The sequence below is a fragment of the Piliocolobus tephrosceles genome, unplaced genomic scaffold (genome assembly GCF_002776525.5).
Source record: "Piliocolobus tephrosceles isolate RC106 unplaced genomic scaffold, ASM277652v3 unscaffolded_30464, whole genome shotgun sequence".
NCBI classification, from domain to species: domain Eukaryota; kingdom Metazoa; phylum Chordata; class Mammalia; order Primates; family Cercopithecidae; genus Piliocolobus; species Piliocolobus tephrosceles.
In genome coordinates, this window is record NW_022313715.1 from 7,776 (window position 1) to 29,652 (window position 21,877).

General features: G+C 49.2%; 2 protein-coding genes across 2 annotated transcripts in view; both read left to right on the top strand.

The window, feature by feature from the left end:
• Positions 1–378: 378 nt before the first annotated feature.
• The window catches only part of LOC113222305 (dysferlin-like), a 41,472-nt gene continuing 19,973 nt past the window's right edge, over positions 379–21,877 (top strand). The window contains exons 1-10 of the mRNA XM_026451799.1: positions 379–473; positions 590–695; positions 9,345–9,459; positions 10,763–10,855; positions 11,232–11,437; positions 13,018–13,146; positions 13,575–13,637; positions 14,367–14,417; positions 17,553–17,583; positions 18,164–18,279. Coding sequence (XP_026307584.1) covers positions 379–473; positions 590–695; positions 9,345–9,459; positions 10,763–10,855; positions 11,232–11,437; positions 13,018–13,146; positions 13,575–13,637; positions 14,367–14,417; positions 17,553–17,583; positions 18,164–18,279 — 1,005 coding nt within the window. The remainder of the gene's footprint in view (positions 474–589; positions 696–9,344; positions 9,460–10,762; positions 10,856–11,231; positions 11,438–13,017; positions 13,147–13,574; positions 13,638–14,366; positions 14,418–17,552; positions 17,584–18,163; positions 18,280–21,877) is intronic.
• On the top strand, positions 18,293–21,877 carry LOC111550583 (membrane magnesium transporter 1). The gene has a single exon (XM_023224091.2). The coding sequence runs from the start codon at positions 18,583–18,585 to the stop codon at positions 18,976–18,978; it is 396 nt and encodes a 131-aa protein (XP_023079859.2). The 5' UTR covers positions 18,293–18,582; the 3' UTR covers positions 18,979–21,877.

The following is a 21,877-nucleotide window of genomic DNA, read 5'->3' on the forward strand; positions in this document are numbered from 1 at the left end:
TGTCAGTCAGAAATGCAGCCTCTGGTGTGTGTGGTATGGACCGCTCAAGGCCTCTCAGGAGTGGGGCCTATTTCCCCTGCCCCAATATCCTTTTCTCCCTGTCCCTGAAGACAGGAAGGTTTCTTTGCTTTTCTTGTACAATCACTGCTGGCTGAGCCCTGGGATTCCAATACAGACGGCCTGTGTAGACGTGGGTTGTATGAGCTGCTGGGGCTCAGGGGCAGTGTGGGGCTGATGAGATACTGACCTGGTGGACTGTCAAGGGCTCATGGGAAGACAACCCTTCATCTCTGTGGAGGCGTGGCTGGGCCTCTGGGGAGGGGCGGGAAGGGGCCAAGGTGGACCTTGGGAAAGGAAAGGTATCTCTTATCACTTCCCATGCCCAAGTATTTCCCCAGCTGCCAGGCCTTCCAGGAATGGTGCATGGTGGTGACTGGGTATGGGGATGCAGGGGAGCCCTCGTGGGGTGCCAGGTGACTGTGTGGTCTAGGTAGACCAGCCTCGTCTGAGTGGTGGCAGTGAGGGGTCTGGCAGAGGAGCCAGGGTGCCTTAGGCCAGTTTTCTACATTTGACTTCTCTCTCCTCTCAGGTTCCTGGGGGAAGCCAAGGTCCCACTCCGAGAGGTCCTCGCCACCCCTAGTCTGTCCGCCAGCTTCAATGCCCCCCTGCTGGACACCAAGAAGCAGCCCACAGGGGTAAGTGCCCATCAGCCTCTGCCAGGTTATGGTCCAAGGCATTGCCAGGTGGCTTCCTCTTTGGGCCTTGCCATTCTGACCCCAGACACGTGTCTGACTTCAGCTCCCAGGAAGCAGGCCTGGCCCTCCCTGACCAGAGTTTGCAGTGTCTGCAGAGGCACTGGACTAGGGGAGATGGGAAGGGCAGAGGGAGCCCTGACCCCATCTGCAGGGCTCAAGTCAGCCTTGGCTCGCAGCAGCTTGGCCTGCCCCTTGGTCTGGGGCTGTCTGTCTGGCCACCTCCTGTCCCCAGCTTCCTGGTCAGCCTTGGCTATGGCCCACCTAGTCTCCCTGGCAGACCTCCCCTCCTCCCTCACCACCCAGCCCTCTTTTCCAGATTCAGAATCTCTGAGACATCTGGGTCACAGGGCATGAGGGAGGGAGGGAAAGAGCCCTCTCCCCTGCCCACCGGGACCCTCTTCCTTTTCCTCCGTTGTTCTTCCTGCCCCTCCCCTGGCCTTCTCAGCGCTCCCCAAGTCCAATCAGACAATTCCCAGCCCTCCTCTCTGCCTGTTATTTTTAGTGAGCTAAATATACCCTGCAGGGTTCTCTCTTCCTGGTAGAATTCTTGACCTCTCCTGTGGGTCAGCCCCACCTTCCAGGATGTACCAGGAACCATGGATTGGAAGTACTTCCTCCCTGTGAGGTCTGGGGGATTCAGGTCCTGACTTCTCTCAGGCAGGGCAGCTGCACTGCCCCGTGGCGGGTGTGTGAGGCCAGGGCTCCTGGCTGGCTGGGTGAGTCAGGAAGTGACTGGTCTGGGCAGATCTCTGAATGGAACAAGACTGGATGCTGAGACCTAGAGAAAAGGAACCCCTGAAGTCACATAGTCAGTGGCTGTCCCCACAGGCGTCTGGACTAGGAGCTCATCCGCTAGACCCTCTGGTGGAATGGCCGTGGATGGACTCCTGGTTTCCCAGTCTGCTGCCCTCCCGGTGCTGGACTTTGCTCCCGAGGGGTCTTAGGCTGGGGATGGCTGGGCTGCTCCCTTGATGGGAGACGTCACTTCCCAGGAGAGTCCATCCCTTTCCCACACAGGGCTCACTGGCAGAACGTTCTGGTTTAGAGCAGTATTCACTGAGCCTGTCTCTATCACCCTGAGTCCCCTGTCATCCTCCCTTTGAACCTCTAGTCTCTTAACACTCCCTGTGGTCAAGGAGGACCCCAAGGAGTTTTGGAACTACCCCTTCAGGGGTCCCGAGGAGTCTCAGACCCAACCCTCGAGGCACAGAACACGGATGGAGAGATGACAGGTATCAAGGCAGCTGGCGAGAGAGAGCCTTGGGGTCAGGCTTGCTGACCAGCTGGGACACCAGCATCTCTCCTTGCTGGGACACCAGCATCTCTCCACTCCAGCTCTGTGTGCATCCATGACTGACATTTCCTGCCCTTCGGTCCCCTCCAACCTCAAAGGCCTCTCCAGCCCCAAGGCAGAACTTTCCATAGCTGGTCCCTGTTCATGGGGCCGTGCCAGACTGGGGCCATCCCCTCCATGCTTCCCCTCGCCTACTCCTGCTCCTCATTCACACACAGTTTGGGCTTCAAGCTTACCAGCGGGAAGCCTGCTGCCTTCTCTTCCCTGGCCAGAGATTCCTGGCTGTCTGTAGAACTTTATAATCCTTCACCAACCATGTGTCCAAGAAGGGTGTGCGAGATCCAGGAGGTGGCAGATGGGAGAGAGTGCTGGACCCTCCTGGGTTGAGCCGCACTAACTGAGCATGGGCTGGAAATGGAGTGGGTGGGGGAACCTCCTCCCTGTTGCCCAGGAGGGAGTCATCACCTGTGCAGAGGGTCTAGGACCAGATTCTAGTCCATGTGATGGCATTAAGGTCACAGAGCAGCCCCAGACAGGTCGTACGACCCTATGAGCTGGGGCTTCCTGCCTGGGACCTGGGCTGGCTGCACTGTAGTGTGAGGTAGGGATAACTGGGGGTGTGCTTGGCAGGGACAGAGAGCCAACAACATTGAGGGTTCTCGCTGGCCACTCACCGAGACCTCATGTCTCAGCTGAGCCCAATCAGCAGAGCATGCCAGGTGCCCCCAGTCCATTGTAGCTCAGTTGCCTCCAAGGGCCAAAGGAACCTGCTGATGGGGTGATAGGAGTGAATACAGGGCCAGTGGGCTCCTTAGGAAACTCTGGCAGACTGAGAGGCATGGGGGAGGCCGGGAGTCCTGCCACAGGCTGACTGCAGACCCCGTTTGCCTTTTGCTCAGTGTTCTCACCCGAGTCTCTTCAGATATGGCACGCTGGGCTGTGTGCCATGTAGGATGCCAAATCTACCGTCTGGCAGCTGCTGGGTTGATGGGGAAAACACTCCCCCTGTCCTGGAGGAACCTCCAGGCCATGGGGATTTAGGACACACGGAGGAAAAGAAGTAGCATCCTCCCAGATGTATTTTAAGAGCAGCTCACTCATGAAGGTGTGGACACATGGAGAAAACTCAGTAGGCAACACCCAGGCCTTAAAGCCAGAGTCGGATCACAAAGGAGGACAAGAGCCCACGAAGCCCAGTGGTGTGCGGGTCAGGGAGCCAGGAGGGCACTGTGTGTTGGGAGCAGGGACCTGAAGTGGGCAGGACAGTGCTCAGTGAGTCCCTGAGCTTTCTTCAATGGTATGGAGCTTCTGCCAACCAACCCTGCATCAACTCAGGACCACAGCTACCCTCCGCCTGCTTCTGGAGGTTGTCTGAGGGAGAGGTTAGTGAGGGCCAGGAACCTATCAGGCCTGTCTTGTCCACACGGGACATGTGTGTTAGGGGAGGTGAGAGTGGACTGGTCTGGGTTTTGGTTTTGATGAGGTCAGTGTTGGAGAGCTGTGGTCGAGGAAGTAGGTGGCACACAATGGTTGGGCATGGCAGGGTGGGCAAAGGACCCCCGAGCCTGACCACACAACCTGGAGGACGGTCACGGCCAGGGAGGGTCTGAGGAGGTCATTCGCCTTCAGTTTCCTGAGCCCTCAGCCTGGGGCCAGGCAGGAGCCTCAAGTTCTGCTGATCTCATTCACTGTGGGCCTCAAGGCAGCAGACGAGGGCGACTGAGGTTACCCTGCTGCAGGGCAGCATGTTTGGTGGACACACGATTGACTGACAATGGCCTTGTGTGGGGAGAGCCCTGGAGTGCTGCTGGGCTGGAGACCTGAGGACCCGGGCTGTCAGGCGGGGGGCCTGTGATGTGGAGGACCTTGAGGAGGGTCCCACTGGGACTCTAGGCCCAGGTTGTGTGGTCTGGGAGAGCACAGGGCTCATATACATCCCCCAGGAAGAAAATCTCAGCTCTGTTTGTCTAGAGAAGGAGACAGGGGCTGAGCTGTGATGTCACGGTGAGGGTACAAGGTCCTGGTCCTGGGTGGGGCCCACGGACATGCCCACTTTCCCTTAAGAGCCTCAGCAGAGCCAAAGAATTTCGGTATTCACCATCAGATCCTGAAGCCGTGGTCCCTGGGGCTCGTCCCTGATGCTGAGATCTGTTCTAGACCCTGAGCTCCAGAGCCTCTGGAGCTGCAGGGATGTCCCTGTGGCTTCCTGATGGGCAGCTAGAAGACGGACCTTGCTCTGTGCCAGAAGTCTCATTCAAGGGCCCAGAGCCACCCGGATGGTGCCAGTTCTTCAGGAGGTTGGTGTGGAGCTGTCGGTGTAGAAACACCGGATGCTCAGGAAGCCCCAGGAGGGGCTGCCTAAGTGGTCTCTGGAGGCCTCTCTCTGAGAGGACTGCTCCTGTCTGCGTCCTGGAGAGGGCTGCTCCCGAGCCCCAGTGCTGAGGAGCTGGCACTGGGCATGGTGTGGAGGAGTTACACTCCGGCGGCTCCACCTCTCACAGAGACGGTGTATGGAAGCCTCCAGGTGGTGTGCAGTGACTGGATAGCAGGGTGAGCCCCTAGAAACAGGAAGCGGCGCTCTTCCAGGGGATCTGGCTCCAAGGTCAGAGGCCCAAGGGCAGCCCAGGTGTAGCCCTTTTAAGTTTTTGCTTAACTCTCCTCTCCTCACGGGGGTCCACTCAGACCGCTTGATTTAACACTGCAACCTGCAAACCCTGTCTTTGCCCTGATCTTTCTTGCTCTGGTTTACTTTTTCTTTTCTTTCTAACATACTCTCTTCTTTATGTATTTATTTTGTTTATTATTTATTGTCTATCTTCTCTGCCAAGACATCAGCTCCATGGAGGCAGGGGCCTTTGCCTTATTTATGGAAGTGTCCCCAGAATCCTGAACAGTGTGTTTGGCCCTGGCAGGTGCCCAACATGCATGCACATGTGCGCGCACACGCACACACACACACGTAGAGGGAATGAACACGTGAGTTAATGAATGAAAGGGTCAGGCCACACATGTCAGGCAGGCCCTCACTCCTCGTCTTTCAGATGTGGGCCCAGCTCAGGCCACGTCAAACAAACACCCCACACAGGCCTGGCCTCTGGGGCCGCTGCACGGAGCCCTGCACTCACAAGGGCCTCTTGCTTAGCTTAATTCGCTACTGTTTCCATCTTGAAATTCTTAAGGCTCACTGCATCCTTGACCTCCTGGCTCGAGTAGGCTCAAGTGATCCTCTCGCCTCACCCTCCTGAGTAGCTGGGACTACAAGCGTGGCTACCGCGTCCAGCTAATTTTTCATTTTGGAATAACGGGCTCTGCATTTTCATTTTGTGCTGGGCCTGCACATTATGCAGCTGGTCCTGACCTCATGCTACTCTTGGAGGGCTGGAGTCAGCATGGATGGGCAGGGGGCTTTATTTGTCTTCTGGTCCATCGTTCTGAACTTGAGTGTGCTGATCTCCAGTTAAGGACTTTCTCCTACATAACCAAAACACAGCCTTCCAAAGGACAAAACTACCATGGGCACAGCACTCTCATCTAACCCCCAGACCCCAGTCCCGGCTCATTCATTTTTCCCACAGTGTCCTTTGTAGCAGAAGGATCCCACTGAGGCTCGTGTGTTGTGCCTAGTTGTTCTGTTTCTTCAGTTTTCTTCCGTTTGGAATAATTCCTCAGTCTTTCTTTGACTTTTATAACCTTACAGCTGGATTTTTTTTTTTTTTTTTTGAGATTCAGGCCAATTATTTGTAGAATGTCCCCCACACTGGTTTTGCCTGATGTTTCCTGTGTTTAGATTTAGGCTGTGCGTCTTGGGTGTGAGTGTAACACTGACGCTGCGTGGCTCTCTTTGTGCCCTATCAGGTGGGATGATTGTGATTCGTTTGGTCACCACACTGCTAACTGTGATCATTTGATTACACTAGCATCTGCTGTGTGTCCCTGCTAGTCATTCATCTACTCCCCTTTCTCATGTCAGAATTTTGTGACTCTGTAATATCCTCTTCGTCATCTAACATTTACCCATGAGTTCCATGAGCTGTTTTTTTTTTTAATTTTTATTTTAATTTCTTTTGAGACGGTGTGTCACTCTGCTGCCCAGGCTGGAGTGCAGTGGTGCAATCCCGGCTCACTGCAGCCTCCGCCTCCTGGTTTCAAGCAATTCTCCCACCTTAGCCTCCTGAGTAGCTGGGATTACAGGGGCATGCCACCACACCTGGCTATTTTTTGTATTTTTAGTAAAGATCTGGGGGTTTTACCAAGTTGGCCAGGCTGGTCTTGAACTCCTGACCTCAGGTGATCCACCTGCCTCGGCCTTCCAAAGTGCTGGGATTACAGGTGTGAGCCACTGTGCCCAGCCTTCATGAACTGTTTTTGTTTTTGTTTTGAGGCTGGTCTCGCTCTGTTGCCCAGCTGGAGTACAGTAGTGTAATCATGGCTTACCGCAGCCTTGCCCTCCCTGGCTCAAGTGATACTCCTTCCTCGGCCTCCTGAGTAGCTGGAATACAAGCATGGGCCACTATGCCTGGCTAATTTTTTATTTTTTTGTAAAGATGGAGGGTCTCACTATGTTGCCCAGGCTGGTTTTGAACTCTGGACTCAACAAATCCTCCTGTCTCAGCCTCCCAAAGTGCTGGGATTACAGGCGTGGTGAGCCACTGCACCTGGCCATACCAGGAGTTTTAACATCACTGCTGTTTCTTGGTTGAATTCATTATTGCTTTGATGATTGCTGAATAGTGATATTCTCAGTTATTTTTCCTGCATTAGTCAGTTGGCATTTTGTGGTCAGGAAAAGCTTTCTCCTCTCCTATTTATTTATTGCAATATGGATTTGTGTGTTTCTATTTTATTCAATTGTTTAACCTGTTACTGTTATTCTGTATTTTCATGTTTCTGTTGTCTCAGATTTGGCCTGTGGGAGCTCTTGAAAGTTGGCTTCTGTGTCTTTTTGACATGTTTTTACTTTTTATTATTTATTTATTATTTTCTTTTATGTTTTTGAGGTGGAGTCTCACTCTGTCGCCCAGGCTGGAGTGCAGTGGTGTGATCGACTCATTGTAACCTCTGCCTCTGAGGTTCAAGCAGTTCTCCTGCCTCAGCCTCCCAAGTAGCAGGGATTACAGGTGCATGCCACCATGTCTGGCTAATATTTTTGTATTTTTAGTAGAGACAGGGTTTCACTGTGTTGGCCAGGCTGGTCTCAAACTCCTGACCTCAAGTGATTCACCTGGCTCGGCCTCCCAAAGGGATTTCAGGTGTGAACCACCTTGGCCAGCCTCTTTTGATGTGTTTTTGAGAATCATTCGTTCATTAAGCATTTCCTTCCTTTCTGGCGCAAGAAGATGGTCCAGGCTCATCTTGTATCTTCTCTGCCCTAGCCCTGGAAGTAGTTATTTCTCCAAAGAGCCCAACTTACCTTTCGCTGAAGTGGAAGAAAGTCCCAGGACAGTTATTAAACGTGCAAATACCCAGGGCCACCCTAGACCTACTGAACTGGCATCTCTAGGAGTCAGGTGTGGCGTCTGGAGGGACAGGAAGGCTCTTTCTTCTCTTCCCCTCCACGGTGTTGCAGGAGCTGAGGGGACTGACTGCTCAAGTGGCGACACCTGGTGGTGACTCAGGAACCCACAGGGCAGGTTATGGCCATGCCTTGGGTGAGGGAATTCAAGGGTCGCAGTTGCCTTTGTTGACCTCCTCCTGGGTCTCCTGGGTCTCCTGGGATGCTGAGCTGGCTCTTGCCTCCTTCCTTAGTGTTCTGTGCCCAGCTTTCCACCAGTGCTGCTCTCTGTTAGTGTGGCTGTCCCTGGGCCCCAGTCTGGAGAGTTCAAGCTCAAGAGTGGAGTGTGTCAGGAACCTTCAGGCCCTTCTGTCTTGGGACTGAGTTTGCTCCGCGAGTCCCTGGACGTCCCTAACATCATTCAGCAGAAAGGTCCAGTGAACTAGCCAGAGCCACTCAGAGGGACATTATACCTCAGTAAAAACTGTGTTTATAAAGGGTTTGTCAAAACCTGGGGAGAGCTTATTGTCTGACATTCAGTAAAAGAGAATCATTTTGCATACAGCAGACCTGTCTACTATTTGTTTGAAAGATTGGTGAGAACTGGAATGTGGAGTCAGGGAATTATGGACAGTTGGTTTTCTTTTCTTTTCTTTTCTTTTCTTTTGAGACAGAGTCTCGCTCTGTCACTCAGGCTGAACTGCAGTGGCACGATCTCAGCTCCCTGCAAGCTCCACCACTCAGGTTCATGCCATTCTCCTGCCTCAGCCTCCCAAGTAGCTGGGACAACAGGCGCCCGGCACCACGCCCGGCTAATTTTTTGTATTTTTAGTAGACACGGGGTTTCACCGTGTTAGCCAGGATGGTCTCGATCTCCTGACCTCGTGATCTGCCCACCTCGGCCTCCCAGAGTGCTGGGATAACAGGCGTGAGCCACCGCACCCAGCCAACAGTTGGTTTTCTTTTGCATTATTTTTCCAAAGCTTTCTGTGCTTCCCAAACTTTCTTAGAGTATCTGTTGCGCTAATTTGAGAGAATGGCTGCCCCAGGAGGCTTACTGGACCTGTGGTGCCGGGGCAGGGCTCAGGCAGGACCAGGAGCAACCAGGCTGCAGAGCCTGCTGAGGTTGTGCCATTCCCAGGTTCAGGGTGAGGGTTGGGGTGGGGTGGGTGCATGGGCAACCCGACCTTGTCTGTGAGGGATGTCACCAGTCCCTCTCCTCTCCGGCCGGTGCAAGCTGGGGCAGCTGAGGATGTGGTGGGGTCAAGAAGGAAGAGGGCTCCGCAAGGCTGGCAGCATGCTGAGACCCTCTCAGTGCTAGCTGCAGCCTGAGCAAAGTAGAGCAAAGCTGAGTCGTCCCTGGAGAAGTAGGGGCGAGCCATTGCCTGAGCAGAGTGGCCAAAGGGACATTTTCCTGAAGACAGGCCGAGTGGAGAGTGGGAAAAATCCTGCAGGAGAGGTTGGATCCCTGATTCATTTGCAGAAGCCCACTACGTGCTACATCAACTAATTCACTCCACCTTTGACCTGTGAGGAATGAGGAAACTGAGGCGAGGGAGGTCACAGATCTTGCCTAAGGTCACACAGCTCCTGAGTGGTGGAAGCTGACCCCAGATTCTGTGCTTCAAACCACCTGACTATGCTGATAGGTCCCTGGGGGTGCCTTTGCCACAGCCTCCTGCAAACCTGGCTCTTGTCAGAGCCATATTCCTTGGTGGAGGGATGCCAGAAACAGGGAAGGTACCGGAGGGCAGTGGTCCGAGGCCAGTGTACTTACCTGTCTCCCATGTCTCATCTCTTCTAGGCCTCGCTGGTCCTGCAGGTGTCCTACACACCGCTGCCTGGAGCTGTGCCCCTGTTCCCGCCCCCTACTCCTCTGGAGCCCTCCCCGACTCTGCCTGACCTGGATGTAGTGGCAGGTGAGTAGCCCACATTGGCCTGGCCGAGCCCCAGCAAGAAGGCCGGCAGTGGCACTTGAGCCTGGGGGCTGGGAGCTGCAGCGAGGCTTCCCAGCCTTTGCTGCCCTCCCCAGGTTGGGGGCTGCCCAGGCCTGGAGAGAAGAGGGTGCAGTGGGTGGGAAGTCTTGAGGGTTGCCTTCTGCCGTGCAGAAAGAAGGGGCAGCAGGCAGGTTCCCTTGGGTGCTGCAGCGAGTAGTGTGAGGATGCCTCCCAGCCCCAGCTGCCTGGGAACAGGGCTGAGCCCAGACTGGGTGTTCTGAGCTATGCAGCTCTGAGAAGGGTGTGTGGGGACCGGGTCTGGCTCAGGTGATACCTGAGGCACCACAAACTCCCCAGAACCGAATGCTTCCCTGCCTTGGGACCCAGCAGCCCTTTGGTGATGGTGTGTGACAAAAAACTAGTTTTTTTCTTAAAAGAGCCCTGAGCTGAACTTCAGGGTTCCAGTCCTGCCTTTGACACTGAGTCCCTGTGTGACTTTGGGCTGATTACTTTCCCTGTCTGGGCCCATAGATTATTTGTGAGGGGAACAGACGAAATTAGCTAAGTGTTGTGCCTATCTCAGCTCTCTTCACTTGGGTCTACCAGCCTGGTCAGCCTGGGGCGGCTGGCTCTCCAGTGGTGGGCCTGGGCGTGGGAGCCTCCATGTGGTCCAGCCTGCTGGGGATGGGAGGAAGCTACGCAGATGGGCTAGGGGGCACTTGCCCATGGGAAAGATTCTAGATTTTTCTCTTAGTGAAGGGAGCTAGAAGCAAGCACAGCATTAAAACCTGAGCAGCCAGTGTTTCAGCTGAGTGTGCCCTGTGCCTGATCTGGGACCAGCCCAGCAAAGGGCTCTGTGGTGAGGTCAACAGAGCAGAGCCGTCTCGCTGGGGCTCAGCACTGTCCAAGCTTAGAGATGGGAGATCAGTCTGGACTGGAGTAACCTGGTAATCCTGAGCTGTGCAGCTGGAGTGGGCTCAGGGGAGGAAGGAGAGGTGCCCCTGGTGGCAAAGGGTGGGGAGCAGGGAGGACCCGAATGCTCTGGGACCATGTTGAGGTGGATCTGACAGAGTTAGGTGCAGGCCAATCAGGGGAGGCTTCCGGACACGCTTGGGAGGTGGTGAGAATTGACAGGTGCCACTGGGCATCACAGCTATTTCTGAGCTTTGCACCAGGCTGGGGTGGGCGGGGAAGGCAGGGTTGGGGCTGGGGGTGCAGTAGGTTGGTTTACCTCACCCCAACCTCCTCCCTCCCCTCCCGGGGTTATGCCCTGCCCACAAGACAGGCGGGGGACAGAGCCGGGCCGAGACTTGGTCCCTGCTCAGTGACAGCACCATGGACACGAGATACTCTGGAAAGAAGTGGCCGGCCCCCATGGGTGAGACATGGGCCAGGACTGTCCTGATCCCAGACCCTACCTGTAACTGTCTCACTAGCTGCCATGGTCAGCTCGCTGGAGTGGGGCCAGGTGGCAGAGGACTCATCCTGCAGGGCTTGGTGGGTGGGAGGGCTAGGGCCATTCTCTTTTCTTCCTGTTGACTAACTGGACTGACTGCCCTCAAGTTTCAACTGCTGAAAGCTCCTCTTCTTTCTACCTTATCCATCCTGGCTCACTGATGGGGAGGGAGGAGGGAGAGGAAGAGGGGTGAGTCCTAGTGCCCATGCCTTTTGGATCTTCTGCCCCCTGGGCTGGGTCCCAGGGGCGGGGACAGGGCCAGAGGGACCCAGGCCTCATTAGGGTCCTCTCCTCTTAGACACAGGGGGAGAGGAAGACACAGAGGACCAGGGACTCACTGGAGATGAGACAGAGCCATTCCTGGATCAAAGTGGAGGCCCAGGGGCTCCCACCACCCCAAGGAAACTACCTTTGCATCCTCCACCCCACTACCCCGGGATCAAAAGAAAGCGAAGTGCACCTACATCTAGAAAGCTGCTGTCAGACAAACCGCAGGACTTCCAGGTGATGAACAGGCTTTCTCTGACCCCAGGCTCCTCTTCAACCATCAGCTGCTGGTGCCAGGCACCTGCCTGGTTTGTCCAGCTTCAGGGGAAGATGTGTGTGGGATCCTCAGGGCCCTCCTGCGGGGGGAACCTGTAGTTTCCCTGGGTCTGGGCAGATGCCGAACAGGGAATCCACATCTTAGGTCCACAGAACAAGCTTCTGCCCAGCCCCGTGGTTTTGAGCTTAAAAAAAACAAAACAAAACAAAACAACAAAAAACTCACTGCAGAGGTTCAGCATGTCTTTGCATCTCTGATCTGTTTTTCTAACCAGGGACTATCCAGACAGCCAGCTCCTGGCTATTCAGGTGTGGTCTGTGTCCAGCACCTTCTGCATCACCTGTGTACTTGATAGACATGCAGGGTCTACCCAGACCTACTCTACCAGAATCTGCATTGTAACAAGATCCTTACATCAGAGAAGCTCTGTCTAACATCTTTTCTCTCCCTATATCTATCCCCCTGCATAAAGCCATGGATTTTTCTGAGAGTCATATGGAATCTGAATTTGTTCAAGCTCGTCACAGAATAAAAACTATTAATGTTAACACTTCGACGCATTTTTATCCAAAAATCCATCCCATTTTATTTGCTTTTAACTTTGGTCCTTTGCCTATTTTTTTTTCTGTTCAAAAGAATTTTCTATTTTGATGTAGTCACACAGTGATGTTTAACTCTTTACAACTACTTTTAAGGTTAAAAGCAGGAACCTTACATCTCTATTTATAATACTAAGTGCAACAAATTGCAAAAATATGTTTCTATTCTAAATCATGGTAATTAAGCAGAAGTCCTAGCTCTAACCACTGTTTGCCCCAAGACACAAAATCCTAGCCCCCATACTATTATTCCCCAAACATGTTCATATTGCCTTTGTTCTCTTTATGGAAATAACATATGTTTATTTCAGAAAGTTTGGAAAACATATTAAAATGAGGAGATTAAAAATCACTCATCCATCTTCCCATTGCCTTAATATTGTAAAATTTCATATTTTAAAATATCTTACCTAATGTTTGGAAGCATAGATGTTCCTGAAGTCTTCATTTACTTACAGCTTAATGGCAAAAGTTCTTCATTTATTTCTCAGAATGTAAGAAAGCATTGCATCTTATAAAGAATAAAGACTATTTCTGGGGTCACTTCACTGTGTAAGTTCGACCTCTGAGGGAATTGTCAATAAAGAACATTCAGGCCACTTAAAAATGCCAGTATCAATGGGGTCTTGGGTGGGGCTTGTGCCAACGGCTGAATGATATAAATGGGGGCTGTATCTGCCCACCCCTGGGGTTTAATGTGGGTAGCTGATGAGGGGCAGCCTGGCAGCTCTTCTATGGAGCTATGGGATTTTCTATAGATGTCAGGGGCCTAGGTGGGAAAATATGATAGTTCATATAATGCTCTTCCTAATTCCTTTCTAATGCTTTTCCCAAGAAGCCAGTGGTGAGATGGTCCCTGAGATTTCTGACTCTTGGGGTGGATGGTGGGTGGTCCTTAACTCTCCCCCTTCCTCCTACTCTTTCCTCCTTCTGGTTTTCAGATTAGGGTCCAGGTGATCGAGGGGCGCCAGCTGCCGGGGGTGAACATCAAGCCTGTGGTCAAGGTTACCGCTGCGGGGCAGACCAAGCGGACACGGATCCACAAGGGAAACAGCCCACTCTTCAATGAGGTGGGAGACACGGGGCATGAGGGCCAGAACCTTGGTGGGCCTTCCCATCTGGAAGCCCAGTGCAGACACCTGGCAATTCATTCAAGAGTGTTTACGTATGGCGCTGACCTTGGGTGGTGAGATGTGCTGGCTCCCAAGGAGGTTATCTGTGGGGCTGGAGAAAGGGCTCCTGCTCTTACTTCTCCTGCTGCTCCACATCCCTGTCACCCTATATGGCCAGCCACTCACCCAACCTTGAAATGACCATGTCTGTGAGGCCAGGGGCAGATCACCCCAGAACTTGTCCAATCCCCAATGCTGAGCCCAATCCACATTTTCTGAGGGGACTAAACTGCTAGGCGTGGAGGCTTGCGGGGGGTGGTCCTCCCTCTCCCTGGACTGAGGGGTCAGCAGGCACTGATATGTCTCCCTTTGCTCTGAACCAACAGACTCTTTTCTTCAACTTGTTTGACTGTCCCGCGGAGCTGTTTGATGAGCCCATCTTTATCACGGTACGTCTCAGCAGTCAAAGTGTTCTCCATGGGCTGTATGTACGCACATAGGTGTCAGTGCACACAGGTGTGCGTGTGTGTATGTGTGATTGTGCATGTGTGTGCATGCATGTGTGTGCCTGTCAGTATGTATGTGAGTGTGTGTGAGAGGGAGGCGTGTTAAAGCCTGACACATGGATGATGTGGAGTAACTCAGTCAGGCCCTGCGGGTCACAGAAATGCCTGCAACAGCTCAGCTGGGAGGCAGCAGCTGCAGGAGACCTCACTGCTCAGCATCCCCCTGGGGCCTCAGGTCAGGGTCCTTGAATCACTTGTGGCAATGAACATTTACGTTTCCATCTTGTTTTGTTAATCCACGTGCCTGCTTCTGACCGAGATTCTCTTTCTCTGGGCCTTGGCTCTTCCCCCATCTCCTCTGAAAGGCACTACAGCCAAGTGGCTGAAAGTGTAGGCTCTGGCACTAGGGTGGATTCCAGCTCTGTCTATGCCATGTAGGGGTTGTGTGTTTCTCTACAAGTCTCTGTGCCCCTATTTCATCCGTGAAATGGGGATAATGACAGTATCTGCTGATGGGGTTCTTGTGAGGGCTAAACATTACTTAGAACAATCTCTGGAATTGAGTAAGTGTGAAGTGTTGGCAGTTATTGTTTGGGAGGGAAGAGCTATTGGGTTGGCTGTGTGGGCCCCATGTTCCCTGTGAATGTGAGTTTCCGTGATCTTTCTCTGCAGGTGGTAGACTCCCGTTCTCTCAGGACAGATGCTCTCCTTGGGGAGTTCCGGGTAATTGCTTATTTTCAATGAAAGCAGTCAGTTCTCACTTCTCCGTGTTGGTGGAGCTTCTGTGGGCCATGGGCAGGGGTGGCACTCCAGAGATCCTATATGTACCTGCTTTGGGAAAATATTATTTAAAAAAACAACACCAAACCCTCTGCACAGCATTTCCTTTCACCCCAGAAAACCTTTCCACAAAGGTAGAAGAGAAAGAAAGCACTTTTTATCATTGAAGAGGCCTTAAACCAGAGTGAGATGCACATCACAGGCAATGATCTGCTAAGATGCTGCAAAGACGGAAAGAAATCTCGTGCTAATTTAGCCAGCGGGTTCAACTGATTGCCCACCACATACATTCTCAAGAGACGTCATGCCCCACCCTCAGGTCAGGGGACTTGACATTTCAGACCTCCTGAAAATGACATTTGTATACTAAAGCTGACAAAAGACTTATTTAGTTTCTTAAAAAGATGTACAGCACCTTTGGTCACACCGAGTTCAGCCCAAAGTCACCTGGTAATCGGAGTGACCATCTATGTTAGCTAATTTATTGTGTCCAGAAGACCAAACAAAAATGAAACTCATATTTTTATGATAGGAAGTAGTTTAACAACTTGGAGCCAGGTGCCCACGGGAGTTAGGCTCCTATCTTCCCACAGAAGCTGGGACATAGGGGAGCCATCTCCCTTAGTGTTTACATTTCAGATGTCCTGAGAATGACATTTGTATACTAAAGCTGACAAAAGGCTTATTTAGTTTCTTTAAAAGATGCATTTCAAAGAGACAGGGAAAGTGTAATATATTTACAAATTTTCTAAGGTAAGTGTTCTGACAAAAAGAGAGGGGAGGGAAGTACTTCTTCCCTTATTTCCAACAGGCAGAATGAAGACCCTTATTTGTAATTTGGATTTTCCCCCGCCCCTGGGAAGGCAGTGTGAGATCTGAGTTTGGGCAGCCCTTCTTCTCATCCTGACCATCTTGGGCCGGTGAGACTCAGTGCTGTCTGCCCTAGCATCACTCTCACTCTGGATTGGGAGTGGGGTTCAGATGTGGATCCCTGGGGGAGGGAGAGGCAATGGAGAGAGGGGAACCCTGCCCCAGCCTCCTCACTTGTCCCAGACAGTCCAGAAGTGAATAGTCCTCTTCCGAGAACCGAGAACCAATGGATTTAACAGATTACGTAAAGTAAAGGTAACTAGTAATTGCACAGACTAAAGGAGACCTGTATTATTATTACTATTATTATTATTATTATTATTTTGAGATGGAGTCGCCCAGGCTGGAGTGTAGTGGTGCGATCTCAGCTCATTGCAACCTCTGCCTCCCAGGTTCAAGCGATTCTCCTGCCTCAGCCTCCTAAGTAGCTGGGATTACAGGTGTGTGCCACCATGCCAAGCTAATTTTTTTTTTTTTTGGTATTTTTAGTAGAGGCAGGGTTTCACCATGTTGGTCAGGCTGGTCTTGAACTCCTGACCTTGTGATCTGGCCTCCTTGGCCTCTCAAAGTGTTGGGATTACAGGCACGAGCACCGCGCCTGGCCTGCATGGTGTTTTAATGTAATTTGATGTAATTGTTATTAATTTTCTCATTTTGAAATTTTCAAGGATTTATCAAAAGGAAAGAAAGAACACAAGCTTATTTTACCCTCTCCCTTCTATCCAAGTGTATTATGCCTTCCTTCTTTACATTTGTATTTTAAATACAAATTTAAAATAAGGGGCTTGATTCTACCTGTTGTCAGAACAGTTACCTTAGAATTATTTATTCTGCCCAATAAATAATTGCTGGGACCAGGCGTGGTGGCTCATGCCTGTGATCCCAGTGCTTTGGGAGGCCGAGGTGGGCAGATCACTTGAGGTCAATAGTTCAAGACCAGCCTGGCCAACATGGTAAAACCCCATCTCTACTAAAAATACAAAAATTAGCTGGGCATGGTGGCGGGTGCTTGTAATCCCAGCTACTCGGGAGGCTGAGGCAGGAGAATCCTTGAACCTGGGCGGCAGAGGCTGCAGTGAGCCGAGATCACACCACTGCACGCCAGCCTGGGCGACAGAGCGAGACTCCATCTCAAAAAAAAAAAAAAAAAAATTGCTGGGTTGGACCTGATGGCTAGATCAGCAGGTGAGATTTCTTTGTCTTCCCAAATCATTGCCTGTGGGAAGAAGTCACAAGATAAAAAACTAAGTCTGTTTACCTGGAGAAGCATTTTTTAAAAGAATGAACTTGAGCCTGAGTCATTCTGTAACAAATTAAATCTTAATTATGTTTTGAGTCTCTTTACATTCTTGTTCTGAGAACCCAAGGGTTAAGTCAAAAAATTATTTTACTTGTATCTAATTATAAAAGTAATCTATGATTAAAAAAAAATAGACAACTTTTTAGAGCTGTTTTAGGTTCACAGCAAAAATTGAGTGGAATGGACACAGTTCCCACATACTCCCTGCCCCCCGCCCCCGCTGCCCCCTGCGGCCTTCCCCACTGTCACCATCCCAGTAACCTATGGATTTTTAATGGAAAATTGTAAAACACAGGAAGGAATAAAAAATGAAATAAAAATCATCCCAATCTACCATGCAGAGATAACATAGTCCTATTATGTTGAATTTCCTTTCCTCTTTTTTTTTAGATGGATTTTTGCTCTTGTTGCCAAGGCTGGAGTGCAATGGCATAATCTCAACTCATTGCAACCTCCACCTCCTGGGTTCAAGTGATTCTCTTGCCTCAGCTTCCCAAGTAGCTGGAATTACAGGCATGCACCACCATACCCGGCTATTTTTTTTTTTTTTTTTTTTTTGTATTTTTAATAGAGATGGAGTTTCACCATGTTGGTCAGAAGGCTGGTCTCGAACTCCTGACTTCAAGTGATCCACCTGCCTCGGCCTCCCAAATTACTGGGATTACAGGCGTGAGCCAACACGCCCAGCCTCCTTTCCTCTTTCTTTTCTGTACATAAGCATTCTTTATCAAACTGGAATCAAAATGTATTTCACTTTCTTTTCATGTAGTATCAAATGGTGAATGTTTCCCTGTGCTTCCAAAAGTTCTTCAAAAACATGGTTTTTAATGGAATCGTGTAATGCACCACACTGTGTTTAACGCTTCGGTGGCAAGAGTTTGATTTGTGTCTCCTCTCGTTGATTGCAGATGGATGTGGGCACCATTTACAGAGAGCCCCGTGAGTTCTCACCACTTTGGCTGTATCCTTGCATTTTGGTTCTGGAGGCTGACTGGGGACACCCATTTAGGATCCTCACTGTCCCTCCTGGGGGTTTTAGAATCTAGAGGAAGGGTTTGATCTTGGGAGAGAAGGCAGGTCATTCATCCTCCATGTGAGACAAGCCCTCGGGAGCAAGTAACGCTCGCCTGTGTCTCCGTTGGCCCATTCAGGGAGGCTAGATCTGAAAGGCTCCATTACTGGAGACTGGGCTCATGGCAGACAGGGACAGGTCATTTGGGTGACAAACCAGGATTTCTCTTCACCCTGGTTTCCATTCTGGTCTGGTCACTTCCTGAAGGGGAGGAAAATGGCCTGGGTTTGGCTCTGCCAGCCCCTTACAGGGTTTTCTGTTAATATTTCTGACTCTGACCACATGAACACTCAAAGTACCTTTTGATTCTGGAATCTGAGTCCTGCGCTCACGGCCCAGTGGATGAGTCCTTTACGTCCCCTGTGCAGTCCATCCTGGGCTCCTGGATGTGGTCACGGGCTGGGGTCTTCTGATTCTGGGATCACCAGTGGATGTTGTGTCTCTTAGGGCACGCCTATCTCAGGAAGTGGCTGCTGCTCTCAGATCCTGATGACTTCTCTGCTGGGGCCAGAGGTTACCTGAAAACAAGTCTTTGTGTGCTGGGGCCTGGGGATGAAGCGCCTGTGAGTACATTTCCCTGGGTCTTCCTTACGGTCCCCCACCCAGCACTTGGTGGTGGGGGCACCAAACCACAAACACTCTATTTTTTTTTCTGATTTAAACTAATATATGGTAATTAATGAGAAATGTAGAACATGTAGAAAGGCATTAATGAAAAATGAGTGCTCTGGGTGCAAGGTATTAATAAAAAATGAATCACTCAGAGTGACGTCATCTTTCTGCGGCGCGCGGACACCCGCTGGTGGAAGAAGAAACAGCTCCGCAGCCCTTCGCTTCTTTTGCTGGGCTGCTGCTCCTTCGGCATCATGGCGCCGTCGCTGTGGAAGGGGCTGGTGGGCATCGGTCTCTTTGCCCTAGCCCACGCCGCCTTTTCCGCGGCGCAGCATCGTTCTTATATGCGATTAACAGAAAAAGAAGATGAATCACTGCCAATAGACATAGTGCTTCAGACACTTCTGGCCTTTGCCGTTACCTGTTATGGTATAGTTCATATTGCAGGGGAATTTAAAGACATGGATGCCACTTCAGAACTGAAAAATAAGACATTTGATACGTTAAGGAATCACCCATCCTTTTATGTATTTAATCATCGTGGTCGAGTACTTTTCCGGCCTTCGGATACAACAAATTCTTCAAACCAAGATGCATTGTCCTCTAACACATCATTGAAGTTACGAAAACTCGAATCGTTGCGTCATTAAGATTTTTACAAATTATAATAATAGGACAGGACACAGAGCTGGAATATTGGAGTTTGGGGTATAAAACACTCCTCCCTGCCCGCCATTAGTATTTATATTGATCTTTCAGACCTACTTTAGAAAAAACCATGGCCCTCATTTATATACTGTTAATCCAATCATTAATGCAGTGTAAGTTATATGTGAAATAAGTCTTTGGTATTTCATATAGGAATTTTTTTTCATTGAAATCAAATCCACATCTTTTGTAAAAGCCACTGTTTTGAACACATTTCCTTGAAAAATGTTGGTTTTTGTGATTATTTATTTTTTTAGATTTCTTTTGCACTACAGTTTTTGGAATCCTTTTGGAAATACTGTGATGAATTATGGTAAAATCGTCTTCAATTCTTAACAAATGGACTTCCCTAACCCTAATGACACCAAAATGGTGATTTAACAGTTTTTCTTGTGTCCCCTAAAAAGTGGCTCTGCTTCAGAAGTACTTGCCAGTTTTTAATTTATTTGTGACTTTTCACCCTACCCTGCTCCCATATACCTTCTACCATCGGCTGTCTTGTTTCATCATTTCTCTGAGATTCTGTGTGCAGTGAGCAATTTTTGTGTCAGAAATTCTTTGTCAGAACAAATATATTTAACAAGCTCAACTTGCTGTAAAACTACTTGTGTTCTCTTAATTTGTCTGTAAAAATTTCCCTAATTGATTATATAGTGTAAGAATAGTTGAAGACTAGTTGAAGACCTTTTGTGATTTCATTATCTTGCCTATGCAGAAGAAAAATCATTGAGGAAAATTGTCATTAGCCAGTTTAACTGATTCAAACTCTTGTTTATTTCATACTAAACTAGTGAATAAGTGAAATAAAGGCAACTCGTCATTAATCTAAAGACAGAGTTCAAAGGAATAGGGCCAAATATATTCTCAATATTTGGAACTAATGTTTTTAAGGTTTTTAGAAAAATCAGGTCATTTAAGAAATTGTTGTGTGGTTTCTGATTTATAGAGGCTTAAGTTTTCCATCTTCACTGTATGTTGCTGAAAGTGAGGATGAGGATACACAGTTGATATTTTTAGAAACAGTAATTTTACTTTTAAGGAAATTGGCTAGCTCTTTGAGCTAGAGAGCTGTAGGAAGCTCAACATTCTTTGTAGAGAACGTTGCTTTTGTTGGATTGTACAGGTATAAAAACATTGCTTTTGTTGTATAGGTGTAAAGGGAATAACTGTATGCAGGTTTGAAAAGGAAATGCGCTTTAGGCACGAGTCATAAGATGCCATTGTACTTGTAGGTATTTTATTTTCCATTAGAAATGAACATCAGCTCTTCTCTTCTGACTGGTAACACGTAGCCCCAAAGCACGAGATTATTTTTTCATCGGGTTTTTATTGCTGTTGTTTAGTTTTGGTTTGTTAACGCCAACCCAGTCTGTCTGTGGAACACTGACTCTGCTCTCTAATGAGAACAAAGTTAGAAATCTGCTGATAACCTAAAATAATTTAGAAATGAATTAAAAATGTGAAGTCAGGGGTTAAAGTGACGATGATAAAATAGCATGCAAGAAACAAGCTCCTTCCATCAGACTTGGCTACTGTTTTCTTCTAGTATGATTTGGTTTGGAAGAGCCTCTTGTTTCCTTCTCTTTGAGGTATGTCTTCCTTTCTTAATATGTTTGTAACATTATTGAGATATAATTCACATACCTTACAATTCACCCATTTTAAGGGTACAATTCAGTGGTTTTTAGTGTATTCACAAAGTGATGTAACTGTGACCACAGTCAATTTTAGAACATTTTGTTACCCCAAAAAGAAACCCTGTACCCTTGAGCAGTCACCTCTCATTTTCTCCCAGTGTCCACCCACCCCCAGCCCCTGGCAGCCACTAATCTATATCTCTCTCTGTAGATTTGCCTTTTCTGATTGTTTCATATAAATGGAATTCTACAATATTTGGTCTTTTGGGACTGGATTCCCAAATGTCGTTTTCTATTTGGAGTGAGAAAATTCTTCTCATCTTGAGAACTCTTACTGCTGTGAAAGGGAGTGGTTGGTAAAATCAATAGATTTCAGGCAGGAGAGCCAGATACCTAACAGGTTTTTCTCCGTGAATCTTATGCCGAATAGTTTTTCCTCATAACCAAGCATTTATGATGTATTGCTACTTAAAATATTGTGGCTAGTCTCTAGAATGGATGTTGAAATCTTTGCCTCCTCAGTCAGGAAGAGTCCTGCTAAAAATCAGGCTAAAAATCAGGCCAAATGACTTGGCAAATAATTGACAAAGTGTTTTTCAGGTGTGTCTATCTTTGCTAGCAGCTTGTACACCTCAGGCCAGGTGAGCTCCCCAAATTTCTTTTTTCATTTACTCCAGTGAGTTTCTGCTGTCTCTCTCAAGTATGTACCATAGGACTTAAAGGTGATTTGGATGCGTTGTAACACTGCTAAATGTACTAAGTACAGAATTTTATTTACAGTACTATGAGACAGTCAGTTATTGCCTAGGGTAGTTCAAAAATATGATGTCAGCTAGTTAAGCTTTTATTTGACTGATGTCAGTGATATTCAGAAGTGTGTACCAATCAAGGCTCTTTAAAATACAGAACGACTCACTTAATAACCAGGGAACCAGCCAAATACTGTGCAGCCGCAGAATATGCATATCAATGAACTGGAGACGATTATTCTCTGTAACTCCCTAATGATTGTTTTCTAAGTATTGTGGCTTCTCAGTGACTTGACAGCATCTTCCTGGTTGGATGTGGCCTGTTTACATGAAGTATTGAGTAATGTTTGTTGTGATCATCAATGCCTGTAACACCAAACTAAACACATGTTTTTGGGATATGTTTCCAATCTTTAAATGACCTTGCCCTGTCCAATAAATGAATGATTGTCTCA